Genomic DNA, 22,179 nt, shown 5'->3' on the forward strand with positions numbered 1-22,179 from the left:
AGACTATCGTTGAAAGTAATCGAATCTCCAGCATCCAGTCACCCACATTGCAAGTATTGTAAAAGATGCAGTTTAGTTTATGTTACTATTACAAATGTTGAAAAATCCACAAGAAGTGGCTAATAAAGTTCTGATTTGACTTTTGATATTTGATTTCTATATTTACGTGGATAGTCATGGGATGACATAGTCGTTTCACACCACATAAATTATCTAGTGACCTTCTCATTTTGGAGCTTAACTAGTTTTTACCAAAGCTGGGATGCGACTGGGAGCTTCAGTACTTACTGATGCGTGGCCATCAACAGGCACGGTGGTCCATGCTGTTTAACGGGAGGATTAAGGAAACATCAACGAGAAGAGCATGCTTTTCTTTACTTTCGGTCTGATTTTCATTATTTGTGTGTTTAGATACACATATTAAGAAAGCAGAGATGTAGTTTAAGAAAAGCACGTTTTCGTATGCATTAAAAGTAGCTTTTGGTCTTCTGTAAATTTCTCAAAATTAATTCAAAAATGTTCCTATACCATTTTACTTAATTTTTATTTAATTATTACTTTAATTAATACTTAGCATTTTACATAATATTTACGTAATTTCACATTATACATATGCATAATGGTTTTCCTACGTACCTCTAAAAGCGGCCATGAAATTCAAGCACAGCTTTTTAAGTTTCTGTTGTCTGATTCGAGCGAAGCCATATTTATGTTATATTTTATAAAACAGAGAAAAATATTGGCGAATTCTATACATCTTCTAAAATATTAGGAAAATAATAATAATAATAATAATAGAACCTGAAAGGTTTCAGAGTATAAGTGTGTTTGTAAAGTCTATGTATGCTCTTAGGTCGCAGTTTACCATAGTACTCTTAGACACACTCCAGTTAACACGACTGTTTTTCTTTTTAAATTTATCATTAAATATCACATTTTTCGTACTTACGCTGAATAAAATTAACAATAAAATCAAACATTTTTTTTTAATCAGCATATGTTTAGAATTCTCGATACAGTTTTATGTGCTGTCATTACTTTTTTTAATCTTTGGCCAGTTTAGCATACTAAGGTTTCAGTTTTCTTAGAAGATGAGTTTCAGTTTTTTTAGAAGATGAGGCTAATAATATTAAGAAATCATAACTTTTGTTTTTAGTATTATTAATCCAAAGGGACAATTTGCCCAGAAGGACTATTAATTTCATTTTGGCATTTTGCATTGATTCACTGCAAGCGTTGTTTCACTTTTCAAATTGTTGCCACCAAATATTACAGTCCTGTATTAAAGAAATTAAATAATGAAGAATCTGTATAAATCTATGTATGTTTCTCGCATTGCGATAAAACAACGATACCTAGAGCTATCAAATTTTGAATAACGTAATCCTCCTGCGAATGTGGGCATCTGGAAGCCCAAATTTGGAATTAAGGATTTCAAAGCGAGCAATGGCAACGCTGTACAGAGTGGGAAAAAAAAAGCATTTTTATTTCTAGCGTGCGGAATTTTGTGATATTGCTGTTGCATTAAATTTTATGGTTTAAGTGCGAAGAACATGTTATTTAATAAATAAATGTAACATACAAAATGTTAAAAAAACACCACTTTGGACGTAATTTAGAATCTGAAACCTTTCAGATTTTTTTAACAGTTTGTTTCTTTAATTATTAAAAATGAACTTTTTTGCAGTTATGCCACATAAAATTCAACAGCAAAATCACAAAATATTTAAAAACGTCTTATCTGTAGAATTCCGATAGAGCGTAAAGTGTTGATGCACATGGCGTTTTCGATTTTACCTTTATATAAATTTAAAAATAGATCAGATATTGCAATATAAAGTGCTTTATTTGTTTTTAAGCGACATATTTTATCTCTAAGCGTCATTTGTAGTCGCAAATTTATTTCGCAATTAAATGCAACCTTTATCGCAAATTTATAATGAACTATTTTAAAATTTTCCTCTATCCTATGTGCTCTGATTTCATATGCGCAAAATTCACTTCAGATGAAGACTTGAAATAATTAGCCAAATTTCAGATGTTTGGAATAACCATTGTTAAAACCTTTTGCTAAAAATCGTTGGAATTTGAGTTGGAGATCACTCTATGATTATTCATTATTCGCTCGAGAAAAGAGATTAAAATATTGGCAGCGAATGTACAAGTACACTTTTGCTTTGGCAGTACGCTACATAACTTCTGACTTCAGTTCGAATCTCAAGTTCCTTTAATATCCTTACTGGCATCACGCTTTCCAACCTCCCAAATAGATTGCGCCACGAGACAAATGTCAGCAATAGCACGCTCATTCCGCTCTGCTAAAAAGTTTGTAACTGTGAATACATTTTATCCGCATCTTCGATATTTATTGATATAGTCGTGGACTGTTTGTGTTCTTTTTAGTCCAAAGGGGCAATTTGCCCAGAAGGACAATTAATTTCGTTTTGGTGTTTTGCGTCGATTCACTATAAACGTTGATTCACTTTTCAAATAGTTGCCTCCAAATATTATAGCCTTGTATTATACATATTTAAAGAAAGTAAATAACGAAGAATCTGCGTAAATGTATGTATGTCTCTCGCACTGCGATAAAACTATGGTTCCTAGAGCCATCAAATTTTGAATAACGTACATTTCCACCCGGACATGGGCATCTGGAAGCCCAAATTTGGAATTTGTTTCAGTATCTATTCCATATTTTGTCAAACTTTAACGAATTTACGATTTACAAACTCAACGATTTCAAAGCGAGAAATTGCAACACTGTACGAAAATAAAAACATTTTTTTTATCTCCAGCGCGCGCGACTGTGTATTGGAAATTTTAAAGATATGTTAATTTAAAAATTATTTTGCGATATTGATGTTGAACTGAATTTTATGGATTAAGTGCGAAGAACATGACACACAAAGGTAACACATGTTAAAAAGCGTTCCTTTGGGAGTAATGTAAAATCTGAAAGCTTTCAGATTTTATTTTTTCTTTTCTTTTCTTTTTTTCTATATAATTTATTTTCTCAAGACCGTTCGTATCCTTCTATCTAACTAACTTCCCTTTGAGTTTTTCCTACTCCTGCTGAAGGACTTGAAATTCTTTAGAAAGAATGAAAAATTGAGAATTTTGTTTACACCACCATTACACTTTCTGTTGATTTTTATTATTTAGATTCGGTTTCTGAATTCAGGTGCCATATCAACACAAAGTAAATCAAATTTTGTTCAGCTTTCAGTGTGTTAATAACAAGTGACCCCACTCGCATAGGATTGATAATACAAAATCGAGTTCAGGTTGCAATTTTTAACTGCACGCATATTTGTTATGCGAGGATCATCGTATTTTTCTTATTTTCAATTCTTAATTTTAATTACAGGGATTATTTTGGTTTCTTGATTTAGCAAGAAAAGTAAATTTTTAAACATTTACTTTTATTCGCTTTCCATGAGAAAAAATAATTTGATTTAGCTTCATATTTTGAAACGCAACTACTTTTTTTCTGCATATTTATTTAACCAATTTTTCTACACCTTGGCCTTCTTAGACTTAAGTAAAGCAATGATTAAAGATTTCGCTCTTTCGTGGACTTTTCTTTTCTTGTTACAGTTACTCTGGAACTTCGTAGAGATAGAGTTAACAGTCCATTCATTATTAATGAACAAAGTCGTCGTGCATCAAAGACCACTGAATACTGGTAGTTCGACCTGCTCTGTTTCGAACTCGGACAGCACGGTTAGTTTTTGAGATTTTCTCCATCCATGATTTTTCCCATGCAAAAACATGAATACAAGCCAGTTTCCCTCAGAAAGTCCTTCCCGGAAGCGTCCCTCCTCTTAGGAAATTACCTCCGTGGTTTTGCAATACTAAAATAACTTAGCCTAATCTAGCTATTCTCTTGTTAAAATAATTCTGCAAAATTTTACCGTCATTGAGCTGGTGAAGTCATAAACGCAAAAATTAACTGAATTGCCCGTATGCCGTTCTGGCTAAAACAGAAGTATACTGTCACAGCGTTATGACTGTGTCTATTTTCTTCTTGATTTTCGCGTCGCTTAAATTAAGGGAAAACACGTGGGAATATTTTTTGTTTACTTATGTGATTTCAGCATACACATATCAGTAAATTCCATACAATTAGCTTTGCTTTGTCATGCATTTAATAAATTTGTGTGATGCTCAAATATTTAACTTGTACAATTATGCCAGGATGAAAACAAATTTATGTTAAAAGTTTTAACTTTATGCCCTGTTTTAAGTATTTAAAACTCTTCAAGTCATTATTACAACTGCAATTCTCAGTACGTGTTATTCTTGTGACTTCCGCATTATATTCCCCTAATATCACGAAATAAATCTTGAGCATGTTCGTGTAGAATGAGTATGTTATTGAAGAATTAATTAGGAAATATTTGAAGAGTATAATGAAAACTATTTGGTTATTTAAAAGAAATTATTCAGTTCTTATTCATCGATACAATAATAGTAACGAAGTTTAAAAGAATTATAACTTTAATATCTGTTAAAGGATCAGAAAACCAATACAAAATGTAAAAACGTCAATAAAGTATAAGAAAAACAAACTATGTTAATTAGCTGAATTTAAAGATGGGGAAAAAATGGAAAAAAGTAGTGGGAAAAATTAATTAGTGTTGAAGGACACGATGAAAGATTTTATTGCAGAGTCATAGCTGGCAAGAGACTACAACTATAACTGTATGAGGAAGAAAGAAGAAAAATAAGAAACAGTTTTTTTATTTTAATTGAATAACATAATTTGGAAATCAAACTATTTATTATCTTCGAGTTTATGCTTTTGACGATGTTTAATTATATTTTTAATTTTTTTATTGATTTGTTCGAAAATATTTCTTCATTCTTTGTAATAATTTATCTCATTTGGAATAAAGGGAAATATAGGCTGAGTCTGATTAAAAAAAAAGACTCATTATATTTGTTATAGTAAATGTATTATTCACCATTTGCGGTAACTGGTGAATAAATAATATTGAACAAATTGATATTAAGATGTTACCAGCGTATTTGCCAACATTGTTACAACATTTATTAATTTTCGGAGCCTAACTTAACACAGCCAGCCGAATATGGGGCCACAATTTTTAGCGTTGTATTGTATCCGCTAGATTTAAATTCTTACTCTCAGATTAGCTGCACTTATGAATATGCTGTACAAACAACAATCACATACTGTGAGCTCAAGCGAAGGGTTTATCATTTTATGGAAGCTTTTCTCCAATTCATTTCCGTTGACAAGATTCAATAAGCACTAGCACCTGTAGCAAAGTGTGAAGGAACGCTTCCAATGTGAAAGTATTTATATTGGAATGGTTCCAAAAATATGTAGTCAATAATATCAGACAATAATGACAACACGATGAAAGTATATAGACAATGATGGTATACAATGATGAAGTGGGGATTATGTTAAAACATCGGCATACCAATTAATCAAGATTGTGCAATCAAAGAAATAAACGCAGAAGTTGGGTTTTCCATTATTTACCATACATGTTTTGAATAAGGCTATATACTGTTACCCATAAAGGGATTTCGTATCATAGCAAAATAAAAAAAAATATTGTCACTGTAAAATGAGCGCACAATTGCGCCTTGAATAATTAAGTTTTTATAAGTACATAAGTCTTTTTGTGCAGATACGACCACTGTTTGCTTTTTTCTCTATAATTTATCAAAGCAATTTTGACAGATTATTTATAATATATGATTTTATATTCGATAATGTCATTTCCTGAAGAGGAATAAATTAACAAACTAAGAATGTAGATTAATCGCAACTCTTCATTTTACAGTTATCTTATACTTTAAAGTAGAGACAACATACCAAGATGAGGCTGCAATTTTGAAAGCTATTTATTAATTTTTTAAACATTTGTTGAATTCAAAATCGTAAAAAAACAACCTTATATTTAGCGTAGGTATAATGAAACACTCAATCGATTTCGAGGGCAGCTAAAGGTCCCTCCTCATCAGGAGAAAGAAATACATAGAAAGAAGAAAATAGGAATCACAGAAACACGTGGTGCTTATCAGCACTGCACGTGGTTATAACTAGATTTTTAATCAGAGTTGCACTGGCCGCCTACTTTTACTGAGCCAGGCTGTCTGATCAAGTATAAAGAAATATTAGCGAAGTTAAAATAGGGAGCGAGGGGCAAATGCACATTACGCTCAAAATCTGAACTTCAAATAATGGAAAGCAACCACTGAACGGATTTTTATACCCTCTGGTAGTACCAAGTGCGAGGAGGTAACGCCATCTATCGGCAAAAATAATTGAATTAAGACAGTAGAATTTTAAAGGCATTAGGAAGGACTGGATTGGACTTCAAATCATTAACTAAACTTTCTAAATCTTTGTGAATGTGAAAAGCCTCAAGAAAATCCAATTCGCCTATGGAAGAAGCCTTTTGGATGATTTTTGCAGACCCAAAATCAAAATTATGGTTAAAAGTCCAGCTATGATACGCTATTGAAGACTTGTTAATTTCCCCTTTTTTGACATAAGATTCATCTTATGTCATCTTATGCCCCTCGCTCCCTATTTTAACTTCGCTAATATTTCTTTATACTTGATCAGACAGCCTGGCTCAGTAAAAGTAGGCGGCCAGTGCAACTCTGATTAAAAATCTAGTTATAACCACGTGCAGTGCTGATAAGCACCACGTGTTTCTGTGATTCCTATTTTCTTCTTTCTATGTATTTCTTTCTCCTGATGAGGAGGGACCTTTAGCTGCCCTCGAAATCGATTGAGTGTTTCATTATACCTACGCTAAATATAAGGTTGTTTTTTACGATTTTGATTGTCACATTAGCGTGTTTCTCTTCTAGTCTATTTGTTGAATTTTTGAAAATTTTGATGGAAACATTTTGGAGATGTTAGATTATAATAAAAAGTATCTATATTGCAATTTTTTCTCTAAACTTAAAACATTATTAGCCTATAAATAGAAATTATTATGAGACCTGTTACAAGGTTTCAGTTTTTTTTATAAAATAATACAAATTCTTGGATTTTTTTAACGATCATTGACTACATATTATTGGAATGGTTCCAAAAATATGTAGTCAATGATATCAGACAATAATGACAACACGATGAAAGTACAATGATGGTATACAATGATGAAGTGGGGATTATGTAAATGTATACAATGATGAAGTGGGGGTAGCTCCTTAACAGGTAACAATACTTTATTCAAAGTTTAATATACAACTAAAATTAATAGTATTTTTAAAAGCTACATTGATCTTAGTCCTTTAATGTATAAAGGAAAAATATGACCCTGATATTAAAATGTAAGAATGTTGCTAATATAACACACAAAAAGGCGATATATGATATAATAATGGGCCCATCAGATATGAGACCGTTGTAAAGGTTTATTTATGCATATGCCATACGGTTTTAATGCATGTACAATATATTGATAAAATTAAAATATTAATTCTATTAGATTGTTTGAAAATATATTTTCAACAAAGAAATAGCACATCTCCTACACTTCCTTTTATTTGTTTGTTATGTATTTTAATCACGCTGACTACTTTAAATTAAAAAAAAAATCTTCTGCAATATTAAGCAAAAAATTCTTATTTTACAGGAGAGTAAATACAAAAGAAATCTCCAAATGAGAAAAACCTCATTAGGAAGCATGTTCATTACTTGGATTGTTTCCTAAGTATTTTGAAAATACGACTGAACTATTAACGTGTAATTATGATAAATGAATCTGCAATAAATATTAACCACTCAAAACTCGTTTTTACAAATAAGTTTCTAAACAAGAAATTAAAGAAAAAATTAATTTAAATACATTATTTAAATGCTTTTAAGTATCTCATTATTTTTAAAGGACACAAGCAATTTTTCCCTCGTAAAATTCATTATATTACATTGATTTTTTTATTAAGACTAAATACGATCTTAATCGATCGTACTTAGCACGTTATGGAGCAAATCCTGCCTTTGTTCCCTTTCCAATTTTTTTTTTTCCATTTTCGCACTTGTTTAGATTTACCACATTTTAAATGTGAAAGCAATATGTAAACCAATGTATATGCATAACATTGTAATCAAACTTTCTTACGTATAATGTAGCTCTGAGCACACAGTGGCATGTTTGCAATTAATTACCGACAAGACAATCATTTTCCTTTTCACTTGAATGATCCCAAATTTATTTAATCTTTTTTCAAACCTATCTTGTTTTTTTCCTATCTTGTTCATTTGCGGTTTTGCAGCTGAGGATGGTGGTTCGGTAAAACCATCGATACTAGTCCTGTGAAAATTTTGTAAATATAACGCTGATTTTTCTTGTTTGACTTCTGAATTAGTACTTATTCGGCGTATTATTGTGTCTTAATCCTTTATGGTGTTGCAACTTTAACTGTTATCAGTGTATTTCACAGTTTTTGAAAAGTAGATTTTCATAAGCTGTGTTTGAATGCTTCTTCTTAGTGTCTGATCTTAATCTAACCGTACATTCCTAAGTTATATCAGAGCTAATGTTGGAATGAAGATTAACTGCATGGGGTTTCATCTAACTTTATTGCATTTGACAATTAATTTCCAAAATGCGGATGGCAATAAAATATATTTCTTTAGCAAAGTGCTTAATAACAACATACTCAGTTTCAACGGAATGTAATGGAAATACTAAAAACGCAGAACGTTGGAATGGCAACCCTTTCTTGAGAATTTTTTTTTGCAAAAGCTCAACAAAAAAGATGCTTTGGAACGACAAACCTAAAAAGAAAATGTGATATGCAACTGTTAGAACTCTCAAAATATAAGACTAAAAGTACAGGGAAGAATATAACAGACACAAATCAAACAATCCGTATGACTACCACTGATCGTGCCGCCCAACTGGTATAGTTGTTAGCGTCAGTGACTGCCCTACCGACGGGCCCGGGTTCGAATCCCGGAGAAAGCTTGGGTGTTTGTAAATGTATAGTGTCGGTGCGGAATGGTGGCACTCTAATTATGCGGCGAGCCAAAAGACCTATTGTGTGGTTTGGTGGAATGAGAAAGGGGTGGGAAACCTTCGGACTCGTCCCCCCGGAACAGAACTGAGCCAAATCGTACTGTCACCTGTAAGGCGCTCAAGGCTGTTGCCAACGACAGGCGTAATCTTGCGTTCCTTACCACGAGGAATTTCGTGGGCTTGGGCTGACTACGTCACACAAGTGAGCACAAGCAACAATAACAACCACTGATCGTGATAATTATATAGCTATAATTAAGAAGTGATATTGTCGTTTTATAAAAGGAGAGTTTTGACACATGATGTATCGCGTTCGGTGCAACCTTTTGCAACAAGTTTTCTAATTTAAAAAATTAAGATATGATCTACGCAGCCGCATGGCCGATGCTGTTGGCTGTAGTTGACTGTCATATGTTGGTAAGGGTAGAGGTAATAGATTACTGAACAGTTGTCTGCTGTTTTTGCAAAGGTTGACAAATTATTAGATGACATATATCGAAATGACATAAGACCATTTTGGGAAATATTTTTCAAATGCGAGCGATTTTACTTTTTTGCATTAAAATAAAATTTAGTATAAGTAGCATAGTTTTTTTTTTTTTTTTTTTTTTTTTAATTCTCCAAATTTTTAATTGAATTATAAATAATATTGTATTAATAAAGACATTAAATCTTTTTAGTTAACTTGAATTGAAAGAATTATAATTTTACTCAAATGAAAATAAGTACACCGTTTAATTTAAAATATGAAAAATAAATAAAATTACCACAATTATATGACAGAAAGTGTTTTTAATCGTTTTTCTATCCCATTATTAATTTTTTAATATTTTTTCATCAGCATGTCCATTTTTATATTTAGTTTCTTTAATGAAAAGATTATTTGCTTACTTTTAGGAATCTTAGAGGAGAGATAAATACTATTTGAATGTTGGGTAAATAAAAATTTTTTCATTAATATTATATTTCAGTATAATACTTTCACAGTTGAGTTGTTGCGTGCATTACGTTATTTACGTAAACGCTTTTATACGTTATATATAAAATGAAAGAAGCAATTTTAATTGAAGGAAGATATTGCTTAATTCATATAAACAAAATCCCTTAATTTGCTAAGAAAACATAAAAATGAGATAAAGTGTTATGTTTGGGGAAATAGACAAATTTTACTTATAGATAAAAGAAAAATTATATTTTCTTATTTGCAGTAGAGTAAACACCTAAATACTTGACTCTCTGATAAAAAGCTACGCTTACTACACTGCATTTTTGAATTCTCCTAATATCTCAATGAACGGCGATTTCAGTTCGACAACATAATTGGGCCTATCTTGTCCTTATAAGCTTAAATGTCTATATAATTATAATCACAATCTTCTGCTAACTAGCTACCACCTTAAAGAAGAAATAAAAACTGCTTACCCACAACGTCCAAGAAACCGACAAGGCTCTTCATTGGTGAAGTATTGACTTGGCACATGTAACCTCCCCTATCAGATTCTTGTACGTCATGTATGTGTAGATTCCAATGCCTATAGTCTGGATTATGTACTGTAAAGCGCTGGTTTTTTAACACTAGATGCTTTTGAATAGTTAATAGGCTCTGTGTTTCGAGTCTCAGCCATGCTACCTGGAAAGAAAAAAAAAAAAGGTAATTAAACAAAATTTAGAAGCATTAGTAAAGTTTTTTTTTTTTTTCTTTTTTTTCCCTTTCCGTTGTGTCTCTAAGGGGTCAATAAAAAAAAACGCAATCTGTTTGACCGAAATACTTCTTTTAAATATGTTTACATGTAATTAGTTAAAGGCGTTCTTAAGCCATTTTCATAAAACTGAGATTATGATACTGAATATTAAGTACTGTAATGCTAATATTAATTTCGTAAGCTTGAAGTGTATTAAAATTGTTTGGTGGGGAATAAATAAGTGAAGAATATAAATTAATGTGCCACGCTTTTCTCAGCATTTCAGTGAGAAACCATTGGGCCATTATTTATATATTTCGAATTACTTATTTGCAGTTTTCTGTTAATTTGGACCACTTGGTTACATTTCAAATAATATAAATAAAAATAAATACGGAAGAGGAAAATTTAATGGTATTTAATAGTAAAGAAAATACTAATCTTAGATTACTACACTGTATAAATACAGTTTTATTAACTCTCTGTACTCAGGTGGCTAGTTATTCATTCTAAACTGACTAAAACTAAATTTTCAATACTTTGGTTATACGTTTTGTGTGTATATGCGTGTGCACGTTTGACGTTTGTATTTGTTTCTTCCATTATAATTTATATGATGTGGTAAAACTTCTTTGTCACTTTGTAACGGCAGAATTGCTCAATTTCTTCTCACATGCATTAAATTATACATTTAAGGTTCGGGTGAAAATGAAGGCAACTGAATTGTCATTACTAATTAGCAATTATTGGGAACTTAATTTAAACTATTTTGCTGTAAAAGTAGTAAATAAAAATTCCATTTGTTTTATATTAACGTTAATAAACCTAAGTTAACTTACAAGAAAAAGAAAAAAGAATATATTAACATTTGGTTATTTAAATTGAAGTTTGCTTATTTTAATTTCTAATTAAATAATTACAATTATTTGATTACATATAATACATTATTTATTACATACTTACTTATGATTCATTATATGCTTAATTATAAAAACCTTTTAAGGTATTTTTACCGCCTTCTTAGCATGCCTTCGTGGTGTAGTGGTCAGCACGCTCGACGCGTATTCGAGAGGTCCGTGGTTCGCGTCCGGCGAGGATATTGCTCATTTTTTCACATCTCCTGCTTATAAAAAATCCTAATGTCTCTGCAGCATAGGCAGAGATGTTTAATTTTTAAAAATGTTTTTAAAGTACTAGCAAAATTTCTCCCATCTCTTTTCAAAAAGGCAGCATTATAAAGGCTTTGCTTTATTAGCAAACATTACTTTTCAATTCATAGTTAAAACATCTACTGAAAAATACAATGTTAGTTTCCTGGAAAGATTGATTAAGAACTTAATTCAATAAACTTGTATCAACTAACAAAAAAAAAGGGGGGAATTAGATAAATCAGAATATTTTATAAGTTATACAGTTTATGTATCTAGCAGTAAAATTCCATACATAAAGATAGTGAAATATCCACAATAATAAAAATCAAGTGAAACATATGGAACCACTACATCACGAAGGCATGCTAAGAAGGCTGGAGAAATACCTTATATACTCCCCCCTTTTAAAGGGCGACTGAGATTATAGGGGACCTAGTCGGCAAATTCTGGAGGTGGAGAATCCTCATTCACCACCTTTCAGTTCGGGCGCTACTGTAGAAACATTAGGCTATTTCGCACCAGGAGAGATGAAAAAAGAGCAATGCCCTCACCGGGATTCGAACCATTAAATAAGTAGACCGCATAAATATTTCTATTATAAAACTGGTTTCCTGAAATTTTATTTAGAAAAATAAGATAACTTTGCTATGATAATGCCCAAGAGTAAAAAATATATAGTTTATTTTATTCTAAAAAAGCTGTATATTTTGACAACCGTTCATTTTTATTTTGAATCCAAACTTAGAATAATATTAAATTATATGTTTATATATATATATATATACATAATTTAAAATTTATGTTGACAAAAAGACGAGTTTATTTTACAGACGAGTCTAAATAGCAATTATTATACTTTATTTTGTACCATCGCATATATAAACGGAGATATTAGCTTAACTAAATATTACTTTTTTAGTTCAATATACGAAATTCAAGAATATTTTTTTAATATCTTACATCTTGTAAAATTTATAAAACCTAGTACTCGATTATCATATTGAATCCCAGACAAACAATCACTCTTCTTAGCGTTACTAAGCAATTTGCTTTGTATTAACAAATTTAAATTGCATTAAAGTACTGTAAAATATGAATATTACTTCGTATGGTAATTTTACTGTTATTTTGGAGCTCACAGTGGATAATAAATTACCTATTTCCTTTACAGTTTCATGTTCTTTGTACGTGCGTGCATAAATATATTTTAAAACTACATTTTTAAATACTGCACTGCCTTTGCTTATGCCTCCAAAGACAGTGATGGAAGTAAAAAGGAAATAAAAATGATTAAAATTCATTTCAAAAGTTCATGTTATTTTAATGATGTGATTGATGGGCCTGTTGGAAATCAAAATTTTAAGACTCAGCATATAAATATTTATTGAAAATTTTAATCTTTTCTAGAAATCACGTCTGGAATCATAATACGCACAGTTAATGTTACATATACAATTAATTAAGAAGGATTCTACATTTGCGTAGAACATAATATGTATCGGCTGATCATGTCTCCATCTCTTTCAAATAATCTTAAAAAGGATATGATCCGTAGCCTGAAAAATGGAACAGATAATTTACTACAAGAAGTGTATGAAAATGGTTATGTGGCTTGTACACCCATAAATTTAATTAATTAAAATCTAAACTAAAATAAACCTGAAAATAACCATTATTCAAATTGCCTTTGCATATAAAGAGAACTTTCAAAGAAGTACTTGAGAATGATTTGAGACCCAAGATTATGTTAAAACGCCCGCTCTTAACTGATTAGATATTCTTCCAGATTCATTCTACAATTTTGGTTTTAAAAGATCTACGGTGGAGATCATGTAGTAAAATAATTTGCAGTCTATAATAATTAGTTTTTTGATGCTGGAGACGTGAAAAATGAGCAATGCCCTGGGTGGGACTAAAACCTGAACCTCTCGAATACACACCGAGTGTGCTACCTTTACACCACGAAGGCATGAAGAAAGGAGGGAGAAACTACCTCATATACTCCTCCTTTTAAAGGACAAATGGGGATTAGGGGACCCGGTCGCCAAATCTTGGAGGTGAAGAATCATCATCCGCCATATTTTAGTTCGGACGCCACTGTAGTGTCATTAGGTTACTTTTGAAGAAGGACACTTGAAAAATGAGCAATGCCCTTGCCAGGACTAGAACCTGGACCTCTCGAATACGCTCCGAGTGTGTTACCATTATATCACGAAGCCATCCAGTAAGGAGGGAGAAAATAGCATTTAGATGCTTCATATTAAATAACACAAATTTTGTTTCAAAACCAGCCTCATTCATATTTGATCGATGCTTGTAAAATATTTTCCTTGAAGGCTTTTAGTTAATATTTACAGCAAGTGTCAAGTACCTCAAAATAGCATATAAGTAAATTAGCTGCAACAATGTGGTACAAGTCTGTATTTTGAACGCTCATGGAACAAAGCGAAGTAAATAACTACAAAAGAATGGGTAGAAAATCTGACTAGGATATTTTTGGTCCACAAATAAGGCACTGCATTTGTAACATTTTGGAATGAAAAGAAATTGTTACAAATTTTTCACATGATTTGAATTATGTTTTTCCGAGATCTCTTAAAGATGTGAAACGAAGTAAATTCAAATACACGCAAGATATGATCGAATTCTTTCAGGTAGTTCGGAAGGCCAAGGAGAAAAATTGATTCTTTCATTCTTTGAAAAGCAGTAATAATGTTACGACAAATGTTTTTCTTTCTAAAAAGGATTACTTTAAAAAAGATAGCAGAGCTATTGTTTTGAGATTAGTGGATATTTTTTTATAGAAAATGTAAAATACTTGTTAAGCGGTGTATGTAGAAAAGATAAGTTTGTTTGTTATAAAATAACTGAGATGAATGCTTTTATTTAAGCGTATGCGCTTCTATTAAGCAAGTATCCATATTAATGCGACATTTAGAGTAATTTTAAATAAGTGTATAGCGTTTTAAGGAGGCTTGTGAATTTAATTTCTTTTTTGTCCTAAAGAGACACACGAAAAAAGTAGCATGCGGTAGATATTTAATAATTTGTCCTACTGTAAGAACAGAAGGTATTTTCTACAGCGTTGTCAGTTGACAGTTGACGGGTGACGGAGGCACCATCCACTCTAGTAAAAGGTTAGGTACTTTTGTCTCGCGTCGCCGCATATCTAGCATTAGGTGAAACATTAAATAATATTGCAAGATATTAAGCCTTTCAGTACATAATCACATAATTTACATTATTTCAGATAATAAAATTGCTTTACAGCAGAACAATAACTGTACACATTACAAAAAAATTCTATAAAGACAACACTTTACAGACTTAAAAAAAATTACAAACATATATTGCACTACATTCAATAGTACAGTACAGTAGTAGTACAAAGAGTTGATTCATTAGTGCAGTACAACAGTAGTACAAAGAGTTGAATTTCTAGAAACAAGCTGAATGAATATTAAGTTCTTATTCTAGGCACTGTTTCCTTTATACACCCCCCCCCGAAAAAGGGTTAAATAATTTTTTTTTAAAAATCTGTACAAACTTAGAGAACAAGGCTTAGGTCAGATCCGAGTTTTGCAAGCTTGTCGATAATCTGTGCGGTCCTTGCTACCAGATGACGTGGTTTTACTACAAACATGAAGAGAGCTTATATATTGTTACTAGAAAATATTGTTCTCTGGTAAGTGGGTAGATAATAACATAATGGTCTGGGGTACCAATTTCTCCACAGAGGTAATGTTGCTGATGCTGTGTCTATTAAAATATTCGGGAAAGGGACCATGTCCTGTAATAAACCTTGTTAATTGGGGGAAGGGATGTTGTCTTTGTCGTCGACTTGTGTGATGCAATAGTATGTGCGGCGGGCTTGATCACATTCATCGCCTTCTGTTTGCCATTTGATTTGCGCCTTGTGTTTCAGTTTTTCTTCAAGTACGAACTTGGCCAAAGTGCTGGTTGGCGATTGTGAATACTATCTGAGGATGCCTCCTTGGCTGATCTGTCAGCAGCTTCGTTTTCACTCACCCCAGCTAGCGCTTTCATCCAGGAGAGCGTGCTGATGTTGATGTCTCTCTTAATTTGTATAACTAAAAAGGAGCTGCAGTGATGGTTGAATGTGGCCAGACGAACCGACATACTGTCTGTGTTGACATACTTAAATATGTCCTCTAGGTTTCGCGGAGAGATGCACTGGATAGCTGGGCAAACAGTTACTGCCTGAAACACGGTGTTATTTAACTTAGAATCATAATTCACGATCAACAAAAACTGCCCTAGAATTTACAAGATTCTTTAATGTTTTATGCAAAGTTCCATATGGAATATGTAAATATATCGTTGAAGTTCATGCTTTAATGTGTTATATTATGCTTATTTAAGCATTAAATCTCTACCTTCCGTTTAATTGCAACAATAATATTCTAAATTTACTCTCCATCAATAAAGCATATTATATCAACATACGGATTAATTTTTACTTTATAATTACAAGACCAATTTTAAAGATGCAGGTAATGTTCGATATTTACAGATGCAAAATTACTCTATATTGAAAGGAAAAGATAAAAAATGCATATATATAAAACATTTTTTCAAAATGTTTACAGCTTTAGTAGCTTGCAACATCTATTTTCACAAACAGGTCACAATTTTTACTTTTTTACACATTTTAACAATACCTCAAAGTTAGCAACATTTTTGCACGCAAAACAAGCATTTTACATTATTAAAGTTTACAGCACAGGTTTTTTTACAATAGCTCTCCCATGTAGCAGCTTTACACTCTACGTTGTATTAGCGTCCTCTAGTTCTACAGTTAGCAGTAACAAGTAACAAACTACTTAACTTCCTCTAGTTTAGCAAATGCTTGGCCAACTCACGAATTCAAATATGTTCTAGGTAAGTTAAATTGAAACTTGCTATTAACTAGCCTTTTTATTATAATTATTATTATAATTATTATTATTATTATTTATATTTTGATAGATTGTATATAGTTAATTTTAGGTTTTCATACATAATTCGTGTAGGGGGAGTTTCCAGTAGGCAAGTGTTTCTAAATTACTTTGGTTTTCTAAAAATTTTGGTTTTCTACTCTTAACTGACATTTAATTAATTTTAATTCTAGTCATTTTCTTGCTAATTTCTCAAAATTCCACTAGTTTAAATTTCTTTTTTAGTAATTCACAACATTTGGTTTTACTTTTGGTTTTGAATTTTATTTTTACCCTTGCCTATATGGATGACGAAACACGAATTGAGTAATTGAAGAGTTAGGTTTGGAGGCAACTTCCCCTTGATAAGTCTGTCTCCTACCTGCACAACAATTATTCACTAATGCAATATTTTTTTGGAATAATATATTTTTTCATGGTTTTAGATACGTACACTTAATTTACATATACTCTTAGAATTTAAATGATATTGTAAATTAGTTCGCAGCAATGATAAATTTTTATTTTTTTTATTTTTGCAATTATAATTTCTTAATTAAATTTTAATTTTATATTAGCTTTATAGGAGTAGAGAATATTTTTTAAATTCAAATTTCATTCCTTGCAGCAATTCCTTGAAGCAGGGCGAGAGAATTATTTAAATTTAATAATTTAATTTAACTTTACCTTTTCTTGTGAAACAATATATATATATATATATATATATTACTGTAATATCAACATTTGAAATTTGTCATGAATTTCTTACACTAAATTTTAAATTCTGACTCTCTGTTTCTGATATACATTACATCCATATAAGTACTTTTATTTCGCTAAATAAAGTAACTTAATTATTTTGAATCTGTTTTACTGAGATCAGTTAGGAAACGATCTTACGGATTTGCTTCTCTCGTAATGGTTGGGATTGAATTACTTAGATTATAAAACATCATTCTAGGGCTATCTCCGTAAGAGAAGACATGTTTCATGGAGGCAAAGTCTCTCGAATGCACCTTATTTTAAATAAAAACCACCCACATTTCTTTCCAGCCAATCCATTCAGGGAGATTAGAACGTGAGTCGGTCAAATTGCCACTATTTAGCCTTTTTGTCATTTGGCTAATGGGGACCAGTGTAAGGTTTGGCATGAGTTCCCATATAAAATATCCTGTAATGAATTCAGGGTATTATGCAACATTACACATGTTGCAGTTCGGTAATAAATCCCTGATGAACTGTTTTTTATATTTTCTTCCATTAAATAGGCCTGTCCTCAAAAATGTTTTCCGCTAAAGAATTAGCTTGTTAGATTTATTGTAATACTGTTATTAAATGCGCAAAAATATGCTTCAAATTATCTTCATTATATTGTTTCTATTTTAAAGATATAAATGAAATGGTATCCATTAATCATCAGCTAATTATCAGCTATCATTAACTAACTATACTTCAACTATCTCACTTAGTTATTATCAAGTTGTGGGGATTTATTTCAGTTAGTTTATTTGAAGAAACATCCCATTACTCTCGTTTTCAACTCATGTTTTGCCAGAATGAGTAAGCTCGCGTGTATTCAGATGAGGTAGAAAGAATTAGTATGTGAAGGGAAATTTTGGAAAGTGATTTAGAACGTGTTCTGCCTTCCTGAAGGGCACACTGCGCTGTTATCTTTTATTTACTAGCGATTAGATTTCTGTGGCGTTGATTGCTTCTAGCCATTATGCTTGTTTACGCCGACTTTTACGAGCCTGCCTATATGTTAAGTAACCAGTGAAAAACCGTTAGGTTAACTTGATTTTATTCTATTTAGGTTACTTTTCCAGCTAAGCCAAAAGTATTGGCTTTCATGAGCACGTGTCTTTGCCATCTGTGTATAATATTGAATTAAGGGGACTCATACACCTTAAACCCCTCATGATCTTCGACTAGAACTAGCAAGAATTGAGATATTTTATTTATTTTAAAAGCAATTACTCTTAACTTTTTACAGCTGACTACATAATATAACTGCTTTAGAAAATAGTAACCAGAAAGTTTGTGTTGCCACAAATATTTTTGTAATTTAATCCTCTTTGTGACAAAATATTTCGCCATGTTTCCACGTTGCGCGCATGATATATTAAAAATGGCTAATGGTACATACTTGAAATTGGATGGAATTCTTTATATGGGCACTATTTTCTAACTGAACTAACAATCTGATGAATATTTTAATATTGAAAACTTTTATGGACGAAAACATTACAAATTTTGTTAATAAAATACATTTTATAAACTCAACTCCAAATAAAATAAAAATTAAACATGAAATTTTTAGAATTTTAGGTTCACAGTAGTTTCCAAATGTAACCAAGATAAAAGCTATATATTAAATATAGAATTAAATTATGAGACAAAATGTTTTAAACTCTGCGCGCAAGTTGGAAACATGACGAAAAATGTTGTCCCAAAGCGGATTAAATTTTAAAAATATTTGTGGCAACACAAACTTTCTGATCACTATTTCAGAAAGCAGCTATATTATGTAGTCAGCTGTAAAAAGTTGGTAGTAACTACTTTTAAAATAAATAAGTTATCCCAATTCTTGCAACAGTCACCTATTCGAACATCTTATGGGTTTTTAAGGTGTATGAGTCCCCTTAATAAAGGGTCCTTTACACTCTTTCTCTGCCTTTTATCGTACTTAAAGATGATTCCTTACACAATCTGTTAACGTCTAGTTTGTTTATGCTTGCTAAGAATACCAGACGTTATAAACTAACTAATTATGAATTATCAACTACTAAATTGTAAATGCATGGGTTCTAGTAACGCGTGATATTGATTTTATTAATTTAAACATTATCACAGAAGAAAATTAAAACTACATCTAATCAAAATTTACTACTCAATCGTAGCAGAATTTGAAGCTAGAAATAAAAGTGTTATTTGTATTTGATTCTTGTATTCTACATACATTCGTTCATTGTATTACACAACTTTTTATATGTCATCATACCAATTCTCATTGTATTTTATTAATCGCGAGCACAGGTACAAGAGAAATCATAAACATTTTCAAAACATATCACTTAAACCAAGATAAAAAGAAAAAATATATAACCACTCGGCTTAACATCTCCCTTGTACGGCCTATTAAATTATACACATTTTTGATGTATTTCATTTAAACTTATTTCCGCGATTACATTAGAGATATATTTCTCATTCAATTATTTAAATTCTCACTTCTCGGCAAGGCAAAATTACATAAAAACTCAAAAGAATCTTCATTAAAACTTGTAAAATACAGAAAAAAATGAAACACCAAATACAGTTAAAAGACAAGTTTCGAAATTAAAATTAGAATTTATATACAAAAACAAGCAATGAGGTTTTACGGTATGCTAAACTCAAAGTTTACTTTTCGTCCCACTCGGCAAAAAAGCACTTAAATTGGTGCACAAACTGACTTAATTCACTGTTCTACTAAGAGTTTCAAATGTAAACAAATTTATGAAATATAAATGGCGGCCTCGTTAGTCGTAGAAACATCTAAACAACTTCTAACTAAACTAAATTCTTGATAATTCTACAACTATTCCATGCAGGTTAATTAGGGCATAAAAACCGGAACCGGAAAATACGGACAACATAATTCAACCAGTTCTGAAGAAAAAATGCACAGTTTACTAATATATAAAATTTAAAATACTGAACTCACCGAGCTGGGTAACAGATTGGGTTTATATATGTATACACGTTTAATGCGGCCAATTGCAACAGAAACGTGAGTTGAACAGCTACATGTTATAGCAGACCCATAGGCAAAATTGTAACGTTGCGAGTTTCTTCGTTTTTGTACGCGAGATACATACGTACGTACGTACAGACGACGCGGAAAAAGTCTTCTGTAACGTTTTTAAATCCATTTTACAATCTCTTTTGAAAAAACGTCCTTTATTCTGTCCATACATACAGATATCGCGCAAAAATACAATTCGAATAGAATAGAAAGCAGCCAAAATGGATATTTGCGTTGAAATATGACACCTGAAATATTTCGCGATTAAAATACTTCCTTTACTTCGTACAAACAAGCATGAAGGTAAATATATTTTTAATCTATAATGTGCAACTCAGTAAGGATTTGTGTCATTGGTAAAGTTTTATGTTGCCTCTTTGTAAAAGCGTGTTATTTATCTTTCAAATTTAATCATAAAACTCGACGGTATAAAAAAGTGTGCTGCTACTCGCAAAGTGCGTGTCTTTCGATTTTAATCAACAAAATGAGAGATTAAAAAAAAGTGTTGCCATTGTTCAAATTTAAATATTTTTACCTTTTACGCGTAGAGTTCTGTCTTTCAGCAAAGCGTAATATTTTAAAGTTTTCTTTGAAATTTATTCTGTTATTAGTTAACAAACTACGCGATTTAAATAATGTAAACGCAGATTTGTATCAATTGTTATTAATTAGTAACTGGATGCGTGAAATTACTTCAGATAGATTCATTAAAATTATATTTGTAAGAAGCTTCTGCTTCAGAAGCAGAACATTAAAATTATATTTTTATAAAAATAGCGTAAGTGTATTCGCTTATGTGTCGGTAATTCATACAAATCCAATCTCTTATGTCAATCTTGACGAAGTCTGGCACACTTAACTTTCAAGAGGAAGTCACTGTCCGCACAATATTGCGAAAATCCACCCCACAAAGTCCATATACAGGGCATTTGCAATTTCGATTTAAAAGTAATAAAAGTAATTAGCAGAAAAGTAATGTAAAGAGATTAAAAAATATTCACCTTATTTTAATAACCAAATTCTGTTATATAACAATAACATTTCTTTTCACACGATCAGCATAAGACAAATTTAGCGAACTTTTGGAAGCGAATAATTTGTAAACAAATCATCAGAAATAACACGTCATCAAATTCTGTTTACTCTGAAATTTCCTCGATTATAAATTTAATGAATACATAAATATTTTTAAAATTACTTAGATAGTTATCCTGCAACAAAACAGCAGTATATGTACGGTTTTTTTCGTATTTCTTCGATTAAATCGACATCTATTTCCACCGTTCAGGGTCTCACAGTTCCAGCCATCGCCATATTGAAAATTATCCGTGATCCTTCAGAAGCAGAACTTTCGTCAGATTGGTTTATCTCCACGTGGAACACAGCAGCGAACAAAACATTTTCCGAAAAGTTTCAAAATGTTCTTCATAGCCGGGACATCCCTTCCTCGGCTAGATGGAACATTTCTCGGAAACCTCCCGTTTAACCCAGTGCTATTAGAATATCGTTTCTCGGAAATATCCCGCCTAGCCGCGCGTGTCACTAGATATGATATCCCCTTTAAGTCCCTATTATATATGTTTCCGCTACTCGGGAATGGAC

The 22,179-nt window shown here is 31.5% G+C and overlaps 1 protein-coding gene across 1 annotated transcript in view; it reads right to left on the minus strand.

Moving 5' to 3' along the window:
* The window catches only part of LOC118182601 (lachesin-like), an 886,001-nt gene that overhangs the window by 276,015 nt on the left and 587,807 nt on the right, over positions 1-22,179 (minus strand). The window contains exon 3 of the mRNA XM_085815905.1: positions 10,443-10,650. Within this exon, the coding sequence (XP_085672031.1) occupies positions 10,443-10,650 (208 nt within the window). The remainder of the gene's footprint in view (positions 1-10,442; positions 10,651-22,179) is intronic.

This window comes from Stegodyphus dumicola, chromosome 4, assembly GCF_044657685.1.
Source record: "Stegodyphus dumicola isolate Sdum_Otavi_A_Nest chromosome 4, ASM4465768v1".
Taxonomy (NCBI): Eukaryota; Metazoa; Arthropoda; class Arachnida; order Araneae; family Eresidae; genus Stegodyphus; species Stegodyphus dumicola.